General features: G+C 40.8%; 1 protein-coding gene across 4 annotated transcripts in view; it reads right to left on the reverse strand.

Annotated features, from left to right (window-relative positions):
• Positions 1–17,864, reverse strand: part of BABAM2 (BRISC and BRCA1 A complex member 2) — a 398,788-nt gene that overhangs the window by 64,986 nt on the left and 315,938 nt on the right. For all 4 annotated transcript variants that reach the window (XM_079110328.1, XM_079110329.1, XM_079110326.1 and 1 more), the window contains 3 exons: positions 13,960–14,059; positions 10,683–10,753; positions 7,943–8,025 (listed from right to left, as the gene is read on the reverse strand). In XM_079110328.1, coding sequence (XP_078966454.1) covers positions 7,943–8,025; positions 10,683–10,753; positions 13,960–14,059 — 254 coding nt within the window. The remainder of the gene's footprint in view (positions 1–7,942; positions 8,026–10,682; positions 10,754–13,959; positions 14,060–17,864) is intronic.

Here is a 17,864-nt window from a genome sequence, read left to right on the forward strand (position 1 = left end):
TCTTAAAATAATATTAATTTTCTGTTTTGCCTTTAGTGAGTGTGTTCCTTTGCAGTGCTGGGATGAAAACCAGGAACTCACACATGCGAGGCAATTGGTCCACCTTGAACCCAGCACTTTATACTTTTTATAGACTGGGTTTAAAACAAACTTCAATATATATATTGTATTCCTAATTTTAATCAATGAGTATAATTTAATTAATTACATTAATTTTAATTAAAATTCCTGATTTTAATCAATGAAATGAAAATATGGTAGTCAATTCTGGTGTGCTCTTCATATATATTCATTTCATTAAAAAGTGATCTATATCCAAAGAAGTATGTGAGTTTCAAGAAACATCAGTTTTGGTTTTACTGATAATCTGGCAGCCATCTTGTCTGCTGACTGTTAAATGCACTACAAGGTGGTTGTAGAACACTGTTGCTGTGGCAGGGAGAAGAAAGGTCACACCGTTTTGCCAGGAGTCAAGAGGCTGCTGTCACGATGGCCTGCCTCTTAGTGGTTGAGGCCACAGCAGAACATCAGTGCAGATAATTTCCTGGGTTATACGAGGAACCATGCAGTCTGACAAGACTAGAGCTTACAAGGGGCATTTGCAGCAATTTTACTTAAAATTTCAAAAGCTGTCCTGATTTCTAATTTATTGGCCTTGATTAAGGAAAGAATTATTTATTTATTTTTTTTTTTTTGCTTGTGTTCTTTTTTTTTTTTTTTTTTTTTTATTGTAAACAAATGGGATACATGTTGTTTCTCTGTTTGTACATGGCGTAAAGGCATACCATTTGTGTAATCATAAATTTACATAGAGCAATGTTGTTTGATTCATTCTGTTATTTTTTTCCCTTCCCCCCACCCCTCCCACCCCTCTTTACCCTCTATACAGTAGTTCCTTCCTCCATACTTGCCCCCCTCCCTAACCCTAACTCTAACACTTCCCTCCCCCCCATTATGTGTCAACCTCCACTTATTAGCGATATCATTCGTCCTTTGGCTTTTTGAGATTGGCTTATCTCACTTAGCATGATATTCTCCAATTTCATCCATTTGCCTGCAAATGTCATAATTTTATCATTCTTTATGGCTGAGTAATATTCCATAGTATATATATACCACAGTTTCTTTATCCACTCATCAATTGAAGGGCATCTAGGTTGGTTCCACAGTCTGGCTATTGTGAATTGAGCAGCTATGAACATTGATGTGGCTGTATTTCTGTAGTATGCAGATTTTAAGTCCTTTGGGTATAGGCCAAGGAGTGGGATAGCTGGGTCAAATGGTGGTTCCATTCCAAGATTTCTAAGGAATCTCCACACTGCTTTCCATAGCGGCTGCACTAATTTGCAGCCCCACCAGCAGTGTATGAGTGTACCTTTCTCCCCACATCCTCGCCAACACCTGTTGTTGCTCGTATTCTTGATAATCGCCATTCTAATTGGGGTGAGATGGAACCTTAGGGTGGTTTTGATTTGCATTTCTCTAATTACTAGAGATGTTGAACATTTTTCCATATGTTTGTTGATTGCTTGTAGATCTTCTTCTGTGAAGTGTCTATTCATTTCCTTAGCCCATTTGTTGACTGGACTGTTTGAATTCTTGGAGTAGAGTTTTTTGAGTTCTTTATAGATTCTGGAGATTAGTGCTCTATCTGAAGTATGATTGGCAAAGATATTCTCCCACTCTGTAGGCTCTTTCTTCGCGTTGCTGATAGTTTCCTTTGCTGAGAGAAAGCTTTTTAGTTTGAATCTATCCCAGTGGTTGAGGAAAGAATTATTTAAATTACAAGCAGAATTAGTCTGAAGTTGTCTATTTCCTCTGGCTTAAAAAAGTCCTACCAGAAACTAAGCCCTCTGAAAAATAAAACAACTGTTTACAGTACTTAATGTAAACTCAGAATGAATGAGCAAGTGAATGAACAGAGAGAAAAATAAAGACAGATACAAAAAGAACATTTAAGAAATCTGTGTGAATATTAACCATTAAAATCAATTAAAAAATCAGAGTAAAAAACTCATTATTCCCTGAACTCAGTGAGCCTGCCACATCCCCAGAACCCATCCACCAGACAACTTAAAATGGAGTATGAGAGCAACCCAGGTCCTGCAAAGGAACGCTGGAAATATATAGAGAATATTTTTTCTCTTTTCTTCATTTAAAAATGATTGTTTATAAAAATAATAGGTATCTATAATATGTGTTTAAACTCTAATGCTTATTGCAGTAGCCAACATATGAAAAATTAATAGAACAAACAAGGGGGTGGAAACAAAGGTGTTATATTTCACCAGAATGAAGTCGTTATTAACCTGAAGTAGATTGTTAAGTTAAAGATGTGCACTGCAATCTCTCCAACAAGCTGCTGAGACAGTAACTAAAAATATAACTAAAGAAAAAAAAATCAGAACTGAAGAAATAGCTCGTGTTGGAGAGTGCTCGCCTAGCATGCACAAGGACTGGGTTCGAATCCCAGGTCCCTCAGAGGGGAGGGGAAAAAAAAAAAATCAATGGATGACTTTCCCCTTGCTCTGTGCCCCAGCCCTAGGCTCAGGCAAGGCACTTCTGCCCTGGGGTTTCTTTACAAGCCCATCAAGGGCTCAGATGAAGTTTTCCTAGCCATCCTAACAATGGTTTCCTCTTGGTCTCTAGCACAGTGCTTCATCACATAAATTTGCAATTTATATATTTGTTCATGTACTTCTTTGTCATCTCTCTCATTAGATTCCATTAGAGAGGGCTTCTCTCTCTCCTTTGCTCACTCTCTATAACACCAGTCTCTCTTTCACATGCTATTTTGTGCCTTGCATGTAATAGGCCAGTCACAAATTACTTGTTTTTAAACCATGCCACTGAACTTCACCTCTACCTGATCTCTTTTCTCACCACTAGACCCAGCAGGCATTCAAAAAGCTCAGAATGACCACCAACACCCGCCCAGGGGGCAGCTGTCTTGCTGTCCAGTGACAAGGCAGAGAAGCGGGAGCAGAGATGCTATTTCAACTCCTGCTAGGTCTTCAGACCAGGCGTTGGCAACCTTTTTCTGTAATGTGTCAAATAATAGATACTTTAGATTTTTGTAGGCCATATACAATGTTGCACATTATTTCTTTGTTCTGTTTTCTAACAATGCTTTAAAAATATAAACACTACTCTCAGTTCCAGGGCTGTACTAAAACACGTTGAGGGTGAGGTTGGCCGATGGCCTGTAGTTTTTCAATTCTGAGCTATATACTACCATTAAGTTGTAAAGCTGTTAAATTCCATCCCCTTACACTAGGGACAATACTGAGTAGGTTCTCAGTAAAGGCAGAACTCAGTTCAACTGACTGAGGTTAGAGGCAGAGAAGGGAAAGGGGGCCAGGTTTGGTCTGATAGGCATTTCCTAGGAAGGCACAGCCTATGGCCCAGATTGGTGGCCAGGAACTTAGAGGTAATGAGAAGAACTTCCCACGATCACAGGCCCTCTCCCACAGCTTTGGAAGCCCCAGATCTCAACTCTCCCCTTTCAAGCAGCTGCTCTTTTTGAGCCTACTCGAAGTGCAGATGGCTGGGCCCCAGAAGAGAGCACGTCCTTCACCAGGGGTGCTCTCATGCTGTGCTATCTTGCCTTGCCAGGTGGTCTTCTTGCCATCCAGCACTCTGAAAAGCTGCCAGAAGATACCACCTACCTCCAGAGGGAAGAAGAATTTGGCCAATAAGGAACTAGCCAAGTAGCTACTCAACTGCTACCAACACTGCTCAGATCATGGCCAGGAAACCTCCCTGAAAACAGCTTCCGGCTGGGAGCAAGTCTCTGAACCTGCTCCGGTTCCCATTCTGGAGATACTGATGGTGGATGAAAGAAGAAGGAAGGAGTGAATGGAGAGGCACGCTCCATGGAGACAATCATGGCCTGGAACTGCCAGAATACCAGGATGTTGCAGAGCCTCCTGAGAGGGCCCCAAACATGCACGATGGCTTTCCCTAAGGCATTCTTGCTTCCCCACTCCTGAGCAGTCTGAGGTCAAGCCACCTGCCTCCGGAGAGGGCGCCTCTTTCCTCTGGCATCCCAAAAGCTCAAAATGACCACCAACACCGACCCAGGAGGCAGCTGTCTTGCCGTCCAGGGAGAAGGCAGAGGGAAGGGGGAGCAGAGATGCTATTTCATGTCCTGCTAGGTCTCCAGCCTCCACAAAGGAGTGGAGCCACCCACAGCCAGAAGACTGGCTCCATCTCCAGGCACTTCCGTCCTCCTCTTTCACATCTTGAGATCCCAGAATAATTCACTGCAGTGTTCTTTGTCAAGTCTCTGCCACCCCATATTCACCTCCCCATCTTTATGGAAGAAAAAAAGGAACAAATGGTCCCTTGGGCGTTGTAACCAAGCAAGCAGATGCTTCCAAAGGAAGGTAAGTGTCAGATGCGTAACTGCATGACGGAGGAAAGCACATTATCTAACCAAGCTGCACTCTGATGCAGCAAGTCCTACATTTTAGATAAGAAAGAAGCAAAAGAGTGGAATTGGTTTATTTAAGGGCAGACTGCGAGTTAGTGATGGAGTAGGAAACAGCATCAAACTCCCTTGATTCATATGAGGTCTTATCTGCCAGAGGAGCCAAGAGCGTAGGCAGTGACCTTAGGGGACAAGGAACAAATGATCTGGGGAGAAAAGGAATGGCAGTCTGAGGAAACACTTCGGAAAAACCAAATTAAATCCCAAGGTTGCTTGTAGCTATTCTGATGGGAGCTGGAAGGTTCTGTGTTTCTGAAGAAGGCAATTCAAATCTAAGTGAAAATATGACTTTGGGACTTAATTCTGCATGTGTAACTTGGAAAAACTAAGACAGTGAAATGGAGAAGGAGCTGTTAAGAAATACTGGATACACAATACCATGGAGACAATATTCTGTAGGAAACTCAAAAGCAACAGCAATTCCATAAATGTTAGGTGTACTGACAAGAGGGCTGGCAGGGACCGAGAGGTGACTCTTTTTTTCATTCCTGAACATCAATGAAAGTTACAATTTCCTCATGCTAGTTGCTATGGCTTGGAAGTAGTTTGCCCCCAAAGGCTCATGTGCTGGAGGCATGGTCCCAGTGTGGCGATATCAGAGGCGTTGGAATCATTTAGAGGTGGGGCTTAGTGGAAAGTGATTAGGTCATTGGGGGTGCTGCCTTGGGAAGAGATTAATGTAGTTCTCGCAGTAATGGATTGTTATTAAGTGAGGCCACCCAATGCACTTGGATCCTCCTGCATGTAGCTGATTCCTTTTCTATTCTTCTACCATATTGTGACCTAGAAAAGGGGCCCCAAACAGACAGGGTCCCCTAAATTAAGGCTTCCAAAACTATGAGTTTGAGTTCAATAAGCCTCTTTTCTTTATAAAGTACCCAGTTTCAAGTATTTGGTGAAAGCAACAGAAATCAGACAATATACTGGTATTTTTGAGTCGCATATTGCAAACACAGGTTAGAACTGAACAATGCCAAGAATGTATATTTGTTCTTATATCTGATATGATCAGACAGCAACTCAAAGTAGAACCATGGCTAGGAAACCAAAGTAAGTTTCAGGAAAAAGACTGAAGAAGCCATGCTGCTTTCGGATAAAGGAACTGCTTGAAGCATTCTTCTAAGTTACCACGTGTAAAAGTCCAGCCATGACGGGGTTTTCCAAAGTCACTCTGGAGGCATTTGACTGTTGTTACCACCATCTGAGGCAGTGTACAGATTCCTCTGGCTGAGCTGGACTAGGACAATACACCAAGTCTTTCTCAAGTTATCAGAGATCTAAAGGCTGCAATCAGGTCCTGGGGTGGGATTAGAAATGGAATCGCTGGTTCCAAGGGGGTGAGATGAAGTGATGTAGCAAATAGGGAAGTGATATCTCACAAAGGAATTAAGGCTCAGAACACAAACCAGAACAATGAAATATGAAGTGAGAATTAAAAATGGTGGCCAGAAGCATTGTGTTTGGCTAAGATCAGTAGTGTCAGAGAAGCTGGTGAGCAACGAGCAGCTTACCAAAAGGCCTCAAGTGTGAGGATCCTCCTCCACTTGGACCCATACTGTAAGTTCCATATGCCAATGTTCCCATGAGACCTGGCAGCCAGGTTCCCCAGGTACACACGAGGAGACCTAGCAGACGGAGGCTTGTTTGGTGATTTGAACAAGGTATAGCTGGAGGTAGACCCATGGTCTTTTACTTAACTTTCTGTTTAATACACTTTCAGATGCATTTGAAAAGATGCCTCCAACATTTGATGTGTTGAGTTGAAACTCAACACAAAGTACTGCACAGCAAGAGCAGTTTGTTGATTGTTGGACAAAATGGAAAGACAGGGAGGCCAGCGCCCCAAGGACAGCCAGCTGTCATAGCTCTGGGTGGAGAATGTCGCATAAGGTTTCACTTGGAGGCCCTCTTCCCTCTGACACTGGACATTTAGGGACTTCTTACTATCTGGTGGAGTCCATTAAAAAAAAAAAGGAAGAATTTAAAAACTATTTTAACCTAAGTAAATTACAACCAGGAAAGTTAGTCTGCTGGGGAAGAAAAATCCCCAAAGTGAGCATCTTGGCACTGTCTGATGCCTTGGCTACATGGGGCCAAAGCGTCCCTTCCTGATGGCGCACCCAGGACAGGGGAAGTGGCCGGCTTAAACCCACTGCTTTTTTCTAACCTGAGCTGGGAAAGCTGGAACCCTTTGGCCTTGAAGACAAGGCATTTTGCATATCAAATAATTAGAGAATGAAGGTGTAAGTTGATTTGCAACTTGAACCTGACATATTTATAAGCAAAATAAACTAGACAAAAAAAAAAAAAAAAAAAAAAAAGAAACAAAGGGGAAAAGAACAAAAGAAATAAAAAAGACAAAATTATCTGTCAAGAGAAAATGGACCAATGCTTACTGACTGACTGCTTAATACAACATAACGACCACTAAAATCGCCTTCTATGTGAAAAAACACTGGGAAGTGATGTTGGGATGCATTAACATGCTGGCCACCTTTAAGCTATGCATCACACATTATCACAGTTGTCGACTCTTCACTTAGGATGGTAACCAAATAATCAAAGCAAGTATGCTTGGAGTAATTCTGAAAGTTTTGAGACCTGACACAAGAAAGATATTCTGAAATAGAAATCTGACTATGGCCAGGTACAGTGGTACATGCATGTAACCCCAGCAACTGGGAAGGTGAAGGCAGGAGGACTGCAAGTTCAAGAACAGTCTTGGCAAATTAGGAAGACTCTCAGCCATGTAGTGAGACCCTGTCTGGAAATAAAAACCAAAAAGGGCCAGGGATGTAGTTCTCAGTGGCAAAGTACCCCCTGGGTTCTATCCTCAGTACCCACACACACAAAAAAGACGAAGAAGAAGAAAGAAGAAGAGAGAAAAAGAGAGAAGAAGGAGAAGAGAGAAGAAGAAGAAGAAGGAGGAGAAGAAAAAGAAGAAAGAAGAAGGAAGAAGGAAAAAGGAAGAAGGAGGAGAAGAAGAAGGAAGAAGGAAGAAGAAGAAGAAGGAGGAGGAGGAGGGGGAGGAGGAGGAGTAAATATGTTTAGGGTAGGGCTTCTCCAACCTGGCAATATTATCAATTTAGACTCAATAATTTTTGTTCAATGAGGCCATCCTGTGCATTATAAAATGTTTAGCTATGTCGCTGACCTCTATCCACTGAATACCAGTAAGACACCCCTCTCCAAGTCGTGACAATCAAAAATGCCACCAGACATTGCCAGATGTCCCCTGAAGGGTGAAATCACCCTAGTGGTTGAGAACTATTGGTCTAGAGATATTTTCTCTTTAAGATCGCACCATAAAAAAGAAAAAATACATATGTACATATACTAAAGTAAAAGGGACCAAGTCAGGACACCAAAGGTCTCATACTGATTATTATTACATGTGATTTGGACATTTAAAAAAGTATGCTGAAATGCTGAGAGCAAAAGTATACTTACTGTGCACAAGAAAACAGAAATCTCTCCACATCAACAGCAGAGTGAGTTTTGTAAAGCCTTCAGCATCATACTCCACGACACCACTAAGTAACACAAACACACACAAAAACCCTCATAAAAATAAGGTATAGAAGAGATGGAGCCAAGTAAAGAATATCTTGGTGAGGTCAGGGCTATTGGATCTCATGTAGATTCAGGTGAGTATGATCACGGGAAAGGCGTTGGCCCTAGGTTTAAGTCACAGCTTTGCCATTTACTGTCTGTTATGACAAGGCAAATCACTTAACCTTTGGAACTTCAGTTTCCTCATCTGTAGAATGAGTATACTAATATGTGTAAACTTCATTACAGGGTTGTGAAAACCAAAACAGACCATAAAATGTGAACATTAGCTACTAAAAAAGACAAGTTGAGAAATCAGGTAGGTAATGACCTCATAATACCAAAATGTCACCATGCTATCTTTACAATGATCTTGAAGTCTTACTTTCATTGGGGACTACACAGTAATGAACAATGACAATATTATTAAATTTGAGATCATATATTACTTCTCTTCCAAAGTATGTGAAATCCTTCCACTTGCCTCCCTGCTCCCTCCCCAATGGGCTTAAGATGGGAGAGTAGACGGGAGAGTATGGGGTGCAGAGTGCTGGGCCTGGTGGGCAGGTGCTGTGCAGTTGGCTCCATTTGTGCCTCTCAAGAGCAGAGTGCCTGGGGGTGTCATTACTATAATGTGACAATACTGAGCACACTCTTTGGAAGGGAGTAATTCATCCACCCAGGGAGACCTTTGCTGTCCTTAGAAATGCCCTTTCCCTGGCCAAATCAGGCCACCCAGACCACTGATATTGATGATCTCCCAGTTTAATAGGAAGGGTCAATTGCATCCCTTGGAAAAGTAAAGGAACAAGGATTCTGAGGGCTAAGTGATCTGCTCAAAGATGGCTGGGATACCAATCAGATGTGCCTAAAGTCAACTATTTGTTGATCAGTTTTTATTTCTCTTTATAAACCTGTAATTAACCTCCAATATTACAATACTGATAACTAAACATTTTAGGTCCTGCACCCCAAAGGCAAAAACAAGCACACATTTTTAGTACAGTAGAACAATAGTACTAATTTATAATTTAGCAGTACTTGCATATAAGTACTATATTTCTGTAATATGTACACAAAACATACACAAACATGTACATCAAAAAGAATATTTTAAAATGAATACATATGCAATTTTTATAATTTTCTTGTACCCTGGGAAAGTGAATTGTGTAACCCCTTTGGAGGGCACTGTGCTAGCTTCTACCATTTTCAATTATATACACTAAAGATAATCTTATTCAAAAATTGTAAGATCAATGGTATCATTAGGTAGTGACCATATCAAAAATACTTCCTCAAAATGTTGATAAATAAAACTGAAAAAAATCTCAAGTATTAGAGACTCATGTAAAAGACAGTCATATTGTTTGGATACTGACATTTCTTTTTGAAGTAAAAAAATTCCATAATGGATACTAAGAAAATTGCTTAACATTGTTTTGAGGAGTCAGAAATTTTGCTTATAACTGTGCCAGTTTGCAAATGATACCCCAGGGAGCTGCCAGTCTTATTCTTGGTTTCCTTTCCTCTTACCTATTCCCAAGTTCCTAATTTCTTCTATTTACTTAATTAAAATTTAAATTTTATTAGTGTGTGTGTGTGTGTGTGTATGTGTGTGTGTGTGTGTATAAAATTTATCCAACTTCTCTGGAATAAGGTGGGTTATAATGAGACCATTAAAATCCTTAGTGCTTAGCTCCACCCCACGGGCAGAAAGCTCCATCTCTTCAGACCTGAGGGACAAGCACTGCCTTTCCCACGGAGCTGAACCCCAGCAGAAGCTTGAGAAGGCCCTGACAGCAAGAAAGCAAACAGGGCCACAGAGCAGCATGTCCTCTGGCAGCTGAGGAAAGGGCAAACACCCGGGGCAGCAGCAGCAGGAGGTGCTGCTGTCCCCAAAGTCACATTCCCCTTTCCCATGTGGCACCTTCTTGCAACTCACTTTGAGTCTAGTATGAGATTTTCTTCACAAATCTTGTGGCACCATTGGCAGTGTTGTCCTTTCAGTTTCTGCCCTGGTTCCCCCTCTTCTAGGTGTGTGACTTCTATCAGGTTACTGAACTTCCCACAGACTCACAGATGTGTCAAAAATGCCTGCCTGGTTCACCTCATAGAATACTGTGAGAAGGCAGAGGTGAAAGCACTGTGTGAACTACAAAAAGCTCAACAACAAGCAAGTGTTACTACCATTATTACTGCAGGTTTTGCTACCATTATTGCTGCAGGTACTACTACCATTATTACTTTAGGCAGCACTTCCATTGTTACTTCAGGCAGTACTATCATCATTACTTCAGGCACTACTACCATCAGCACTGCAGGTTTTGCTACCATTATTAATTCAAGCATCACTACCATTATTACTTCAGGTTTCACTCCATATTGTTGCTGGAGGCATCACTGCCATTATTTCTGGGGGTGTGCAGACATGCTGCGGCTGCAGGGGGGATATCTGATTCTATTATTTGCTAAAAAATGTCATCCTGGGAGCTTTAGTGTAAACAACATGCCAAAAAGAATCAAAATGGCATTGAAGAGATGTCATACGTAAGAATTAAATGCTATTTGCTTAATCAAGTCTTTATGGCAGGGTCATGAGCCAGTGAGGACATGGTTTAAATAGAGCAGAACTTACGTGCCAAAGTGACTGAGGAAAGCAGCAATGTACTCTCTTCTTTTGTGATATCCTTGAATCACATACTGCACCTGGAATAGGATGCCAAAGCTGAGAATTAGCACAGAAAAAAAATTTAATGCTTTATTATGAAAAACTTCAAAGATCCCTACCCATATTAAACAACTATGAATATTTTGCCTAGTTGCTTTATCCAGAGATCTACCTACCTATCAATCATCCTATCAATCAATCTTGTTGAAATATTTCAAAGGAAATTAGAGACATCATGACAATTCATCCCCAAATACTTCAATATGCAACCCCCAAAACTAAGACATTCTCCTACATAATCACAATACCATTATCATATCCAACAGATTTAGCAGTCATTTCCTGATATCATCTAGGACCCAGTCCATTTTCAGAATTTCCCAATTATCCCCAAAACAGTTTTTAAAAAGCAGTGTACAATCAAGGATGAGGCATTTAATTTTTGAATGTCTTCAAATCTTTTAATCAAGAATAATAGCATCTCCTTGAGTGTGTGTACATGTCTGTGCGTGTGTGTCCACATGCACATACACAAGCCACTGACTTTTCAAAGAGACTAGATTAGCTACAAAAATGTCTCAGTTCTCTGATTGCTTCCTTCCTTTTCCCTTTACCTTCTGGATTCCCTATAAATTGGAAGTTAGAGCTAGGGGTGTGATTAGATTCAAGTTAAACATTTTTGGAAAGAAGATTTCATAGGTTAAACCGGGCAGCAATGGATCACTTGGTTAACGTGAGGACACCCACTGCAGAGGGATGTCGCCCTGCCACAGTGAGTCTAAACCATAATATACCCCCACCCCCCGCCCCATATGAGACCTAGTTCACCATCAATCATTCACTTAATGATGATTTTGGTATCTGTTGGGAGATTCTTGTTTGAATAAATTTTTTCATTATGAGCTGCAAAATGGTGATTTTTGAATTTGTATTTATAAGCTGATGTTCTCTGTAAAGAAGACCTTTTTCTCACCAATTTTTATTTTTTTTCGTTATCTAGAGCTCCTATTGAAAAGGCAATATAATGCTTAATTCTTTCTTTTTAAAATCCTTTAGATTTTAAATTGAAATAAGTGTTCAGAATAAGACGTATTACAATAGATTTTATTTTGCCTTTTTATATTTCCTTGTTATCATTAAATGACAGTTTCTATTTAAAAAAATGTGAACTCATTAAGCTAGGTATCTGAAAGTCAGTCATTTATGCACCAGCTTCCAACATGAAAACAGGTTCCTTGTAATGTCTTCACAAAGGCTGAAAGAAACAGTGGAAAAGTGAGACCCCCCAAAATTATTTATACTGGCTGTAGCCAAACAGCATTTCCTTGGCTAATGAAAGCTCAAGATAAAGTACTTGGAATAACCTTGACACAATTGGTACTGATAGCCATGTTGCACCCTTTAAAAGTAAAACAATTCTATTTATACAATAGGGGTTTTATGTCAATTTATAAAAACAGTGCTTACTTTGCAAGCTTAACGCAGGATCAGAAATGTTATTTTCGGAAAAGAAAAACAGATGATAAGTTTGCTTAAGTGGCTTTGTTTAAAAAGGGGATGAAAACAGTTCTGTGTACTTGGTTTTAAAAACAGAAAACCATTTTAACAGAAACCCACAACAAAACTGGCTACAAAGATAGATTCCAACGTAATTATGGAAATTCATTTGAAGAGATTGTTCCTAAAAGCAGCCCATACTGTCCTCGTTTGGAGCAAACAGAAGAACACCAATTTCAAAAGACAAGTGAAATTAATGAAAGGGAAACAGATAAGAAAAACTGACTGATTCTTATATTTCTGGGAAAATGATAAAATTTTTTTGAGGAAAATATATGACTAGAAATTAATCTCAATTGGAGAGCTTTAAAAAGGCTTTTCTTCTCAGTTCTGGAGGACCCAATTTGCATTTTTCTCTATAATTCTGGGATACAGATTGGAAGGCAGTGCAAAGCCCCAGAATGTAAATAAGAATCCTGCCCTCCGATCAGTCCTGCAGGAGGGCAGCGGCTAGGGGAATTTGGTCTCATGAGAAGCCGCCGCTCCAAGACAGTTAAATGCCCTGGAATCTGGGCCAGGCCCACAGACTGCAGAGTTGCCAGATTTTAGTTTTTCTGACATTTGAAAAATAATATGGAAGTCTTTGAAATATTATTGTTCTTTTAAAGTCTTTTCTATACAGAAATGAACAATGTTTTGAACCAAGAGAGACAAACAAACAAGAGATCTATTTCCAAGCCAACCGAAACAAGTCAACAGGGGTAAAGAAAATAGCACTTTGCAGCGGCTTGGGAGGCTGAGGCAGGAGGTTTGCAAGTTCAAAACCAGCCTCAGCATCTTAGTGAGGCTCTAAGCAACTTAGTGAGACCCTGCCTCAAAATAAAAAATAAAAAGGGCTGGGGATGTGGCTCAGTGGTTAAGTGTCTCTGGGTTCAATCCCTGGTATGAAAAAAGAAAGAAAAGAAAAGAAAAGAAAAGAAAGAGAAAATAGCACTTTGGCAATTAAATAAATTGAGTCACAATCCATGTGGGAGGGTAAAGAGAGTCGGAGTTGCTTGTGCATTACCAGGTCTAGTTCTCAACTAAATATGTTGACTGGACATTAACGCATGTCTTATACTTTTTGGGAACAGCTGACAACCACCATTATGGTAAACTCAGTTACTTGGCAATGTAATAGCTCATTAAAGCACCTAAGAAAAAGCTGTAGATAATCTGACATGCCTGGGTAGAAGACCAGCTGACCTGGAATCCTTGCCCCAGAGAGGAGGGCTCTAGCAAACTGCTCCTAGACATGATAGGAAGCACCAAGGATTAAAAGTGAGTTACAAAAAAATCAGCAATGAAGGCAGTTTTAAAGAACTATTCTGACAGTAACTTTGGGCAAACACATGCATGTACGCACCAGATAATTGGGAAATGAAGGGGTTCAAAAATTTAAAACCACAAGAAGATACAAGATATAGCAAAAACTTAGGTAATAAAGGAAATTCAAGAAAAAGGTGACTTAAATCTCCAGGTATGAGTTAAGGGATAAAGACAAGACTGGAATACAAGGTCAGTGGTCCTAGAAGTCAAAGAAATAGGATAAGGAACAGATGAACTATAATTCACAGAGTAGGAATGAAATATGTCCAGGGAAGAAGGAACCAGGAAGACAGTCTGAGGTGGGTGAACCGTGCAAGATGGTGCTGGGTCTGTACTGGAGGAGTCACAGCTGGAGGAGTCGGGGGACTTGCTTTTCTACCTTGTTGGTGAGCAGGTGGCATACTTGAGGAACATAATCGATGAGACAGCCTCCTCCTGGAAAAGCTGGGATATGTAGAGCTGAGGAGCCTCCAAGTGCACTGAAAAGAAAAGAGTACAAGACACTGCTCTCAGGGCTCAGGCAACATGAAAGGACACTGCCAAACAGACGTGGTTCTCCCGTCAAAGCCTGGCTGTCAACTGCTTTGAATCAATAATGATGGGAAATGATGAGTTTTACTTTATTTACTTTATTGTGGCACATCATTAAAAACAACTGAGGGTCTTCTCACCCAACAGTACAAATGAGCAAATTTTGATGAGCACAGTAAACTGGCTTACCAATATATCATTGAAACACACTTTTGGACTCTTCATTATGCCCAATTCATTGAAAATTATTCCTTGAACAGCCGTGCTAACATTATAACATTATATTGAAGTTCTCCAGCTTATCAGCTGTGTTACCTTGTTTTCTAAAAGACATATAAGAATGTCTAAGCAAGGTAGAGTCAACATTCATTGATCTAAACACTAAAACATGATGATTCAGAAATAGTTTCCAGAATTTTCACAGAACTGGAACTTTCTCAGTTTAAATTAACGAGCACATGATTATTAGAAGAAACTGTTCAGAACTTTACCACATGCATTTCTTTTATCACCTTTAATCTTTCCCTTTGTCCTCATTTGTTTATAATTTTATTTTAATGTATATATTTCTATAAGTTCCTTAAAACATGTCTCTAATATGGTGGGATATTAAAAAAAATAAAATCTTTAAAATCCTTTAATCCTGTGATTATTCACTATTTAAGTCCCCACAGTTACAAATGGTTGTAAATGGAAGACAAGAGTGTCACAATAACTGCCTGGAAAATCATTCCTAAGAGGTTAAGGTGGGCTCACTTGGGCTAGGGTCTAGGACTCTGGACTCATGCTATTATAGACTAGATTTCTGAAATTAATTTTTCTGGCAAAGATGCATTTTATGCTTGCTTATGGGAGTGAAAAATTCCAACAAGTGAAAGTCCAGGTGATGTGAGGAGTCGATTATTCGAGTAGAAATATTTGATATTGACTTTTTCTACTCAGGTGATACCTAGAAGTGCAACTTTTGTGACAACTGAGAGCCCTGTAGGACAGCGTTTGCCTCATTAATGAATCATCTGCGTTGTTCCACTGCACACAATCAGCAGTACCATCATTAGGAAATGCTACTCTTAGAGTAAATGCTGCATGAGATACAACCTTAACTCTGGGAAAATTCCCATGACTCCCTGTGAACCAGAGCCGGGTTTTTCATCCTCTCCTTTGCATGCACAAAGGACACAAGAAGGCGCATATCTCGCTGAAAGGTTCTAATGATTCCACTGGAATGGAAAACTGACCAAGAAGAAGATTCTACAGACAAAAGCATGATCCATTATTTATACCTTGTGGTTATTCATTAAATATCCATATAACACAGACAATGCCAAGCTCCAGGCTGCTCCTATCTTGTTTAGATAACCAATCTTTCGTATTATACAATTCTAAAAAGGAAATAATCTGGATGGTTCCTGGGAATTGATTGTAATGGGCTTTGACTTATATTATTGGGTAAGTCTTTAGTCATTCATTGATTTGCACACCAGGAAGGAAACTAGTCTGTGGGTAATCCTCTGAACTTGAATCTCTCTCTGCCTCTCTTTCTCCTTGAACGTGTCATTCTGAAAAACAGCCACGGGTCTACAGCCATACCACCCTGAACACACCTGATCACATCTGAAATAACAGCCACGAGGCAAAAGTTACCTAGAATGAAGAAAAGAAGTAAAAGTGAGAAGGAATCCAGAGCCTCTTGGTGCTCTGCTGCCAGGCCCATGTCCATGTTTCATGACGAGGACCTCACCCTGGCGCTCTGTGCTTGATCATCTTATCTAACTTAATCCTCCCCTCTACTCAGTGACGTGGGGATTACCATTATAATTTCACAGGTGAAGAAATCAAGCTTGGCAAGGACAGGAGTTGCCTCAGCTTCACATACCTAGTCAGTGGAGTACCAAGATGGGGTCCGGGCCTGCTGTCTGCCATGGCAGCCCATGCTGTTTTTGCTGAAATAGGTTGCCTTATTTATTTATTAATTTTGTTTTTGTTTTTGGTGCTGGGGATGAAGCCCAGGGCTTCGTGCGTGCTGGGCAAATGCTCTACCACCGAACCATACCTTCAGTCCAAGGAGGGTGTTTTAATCACAAAAGGCTACCAGGTTGGGAAGAAACCGGGTCTGCTGGGTTAGGCTGAGGACAAAGGGCCCCTAGAGGCACTCGAGACCGTGGCTAACGCGGACCCTGGTGGACAGTTCATCCTCTCTGCAAGCCTCTGTACAGCAGCCAGGCAAGCATTCCTCTTCTTGTTGTTCATAAACATTATCCCCACCCCCATAGTCGCCCCAACCCTCAACAATCAGATTCACTTGATCTTGGATGTGATGGGCTAATCACTCTAGCGTATCTACTTTGAGTGACTCAGCCAGCTGTGCAGGGCTCGCCTGGATGTGTGAAGCACTTCAGGTCCCACTCCCACAACAGACTGTTTTAGCTGAGTTTATTTTTTAAAGGATGCTTATTTCACCCTTTGTTGAACTTGGTAGTTCCTTTGCTTGTAAGGGTATAAAACCCAACATCCAGTGTCACACACTGATATGCGCTGCTGATTCATGTATAAATATCCGCCTCATGGGTAAATATTTAACAGGCTTGCTATAGCTCCAACGCTGCTCTGACCATACTGAATAAACAAAGTCAAGTGCCATGAAATAAAAGATCTATTATATTTTTAAAGGGTGGAAGGTGGAGGTAAGGTCTTGTGATCTCTAATTAGTTAATATTGATGAAGAAGAAAAAAAACAGGCTGGGCATGTACAACAGAAAACTCACCCTGTGCAGAGATTCCAGGGCTCCCTGAGATACCCCCAGGAGAGCAGCTGGCAGGAGATGCAGGGCCTGACCAACTAACTCCATCCTGGCTGAGCCAGGGCTGGGGCAGGGGTGAGGAGCAGATGAAAGGGACCACTTGGCACTACTGCTTCTGATCTCTAGAGCAGGGCAGGGAGGAGGCAGGGACAAAAAGGTGAGGAAGAGTAATCAGGGTGTCGGGGTTTCAGGCTGAGCTTGGGAGGAGAACAGGGTGAAAAGGGGTGTTTTAAGAGAGTGTGCCTTCTATGACTTCATGGACTACTCTGAAACATGAAATGAGTTGATCATTGTCAGAAATGAAATGAAATCTGCGGATATGAATAAGCATAAGGATAAAGTCAGTTTGAAAAGCTTTTCCACCAATGGAGTTAATTAATTAGACCAAAGGGTAACCAGAAAAGCACTTCCAGCTCTGCCTCATCAGTTCAAATGGATAAACATTAAGAACTGTCTCTGTGGAAGGTATTAATATATTCTTTTCCATGTAGACGAAGCTAATAGAGTGCTTTGTGAACTATTGGCTCTGTCTGCAAACACTTGGAGTGTCTCTCATATCAAAGCCTTGAACTTGGCTGCAGCATGACAGTACAAAGGAATTATTTTTGAGTATTATGACATGGAAAAGTGCTGGGAGACAGGCTGTCTGAAGCCTGACTTGGGTCAGTGGGGTTTGATTTTGACCCATCACAAAAGACCAACTCCCCCAATAAAATAAGCAAAACACAACTGTGACTGGAGAAGACCAGAGGGCTAGAGATTCTTCATCATCGTTCTTACTTCTGTCAAGTTTTGTCTCAATAGTTCTACTCAACTTTCTCATCAGTGCAGCTGGGGATAACACTACCCTCAAAAAGAAAATTCTCATCTCTTAAAGCACTGAAAGGGGAAGAATAACGATGACGCTGGCACCAAGCGCTTGAAAAGAAACTTTATTCTAGAATGCCTCTGG

The sequence above is a fragment of the Sciurus vulgaris genome (assembly GCF_902686455.1).
Source record: "Sciurus vulgaris genome assembly, chromosome: 14".
NCBI lineage: Eukaryota > Metazoa > Chordata > Mammalia > Rodentia > Sciuridae > Sciurus > Sciurus vulgaris.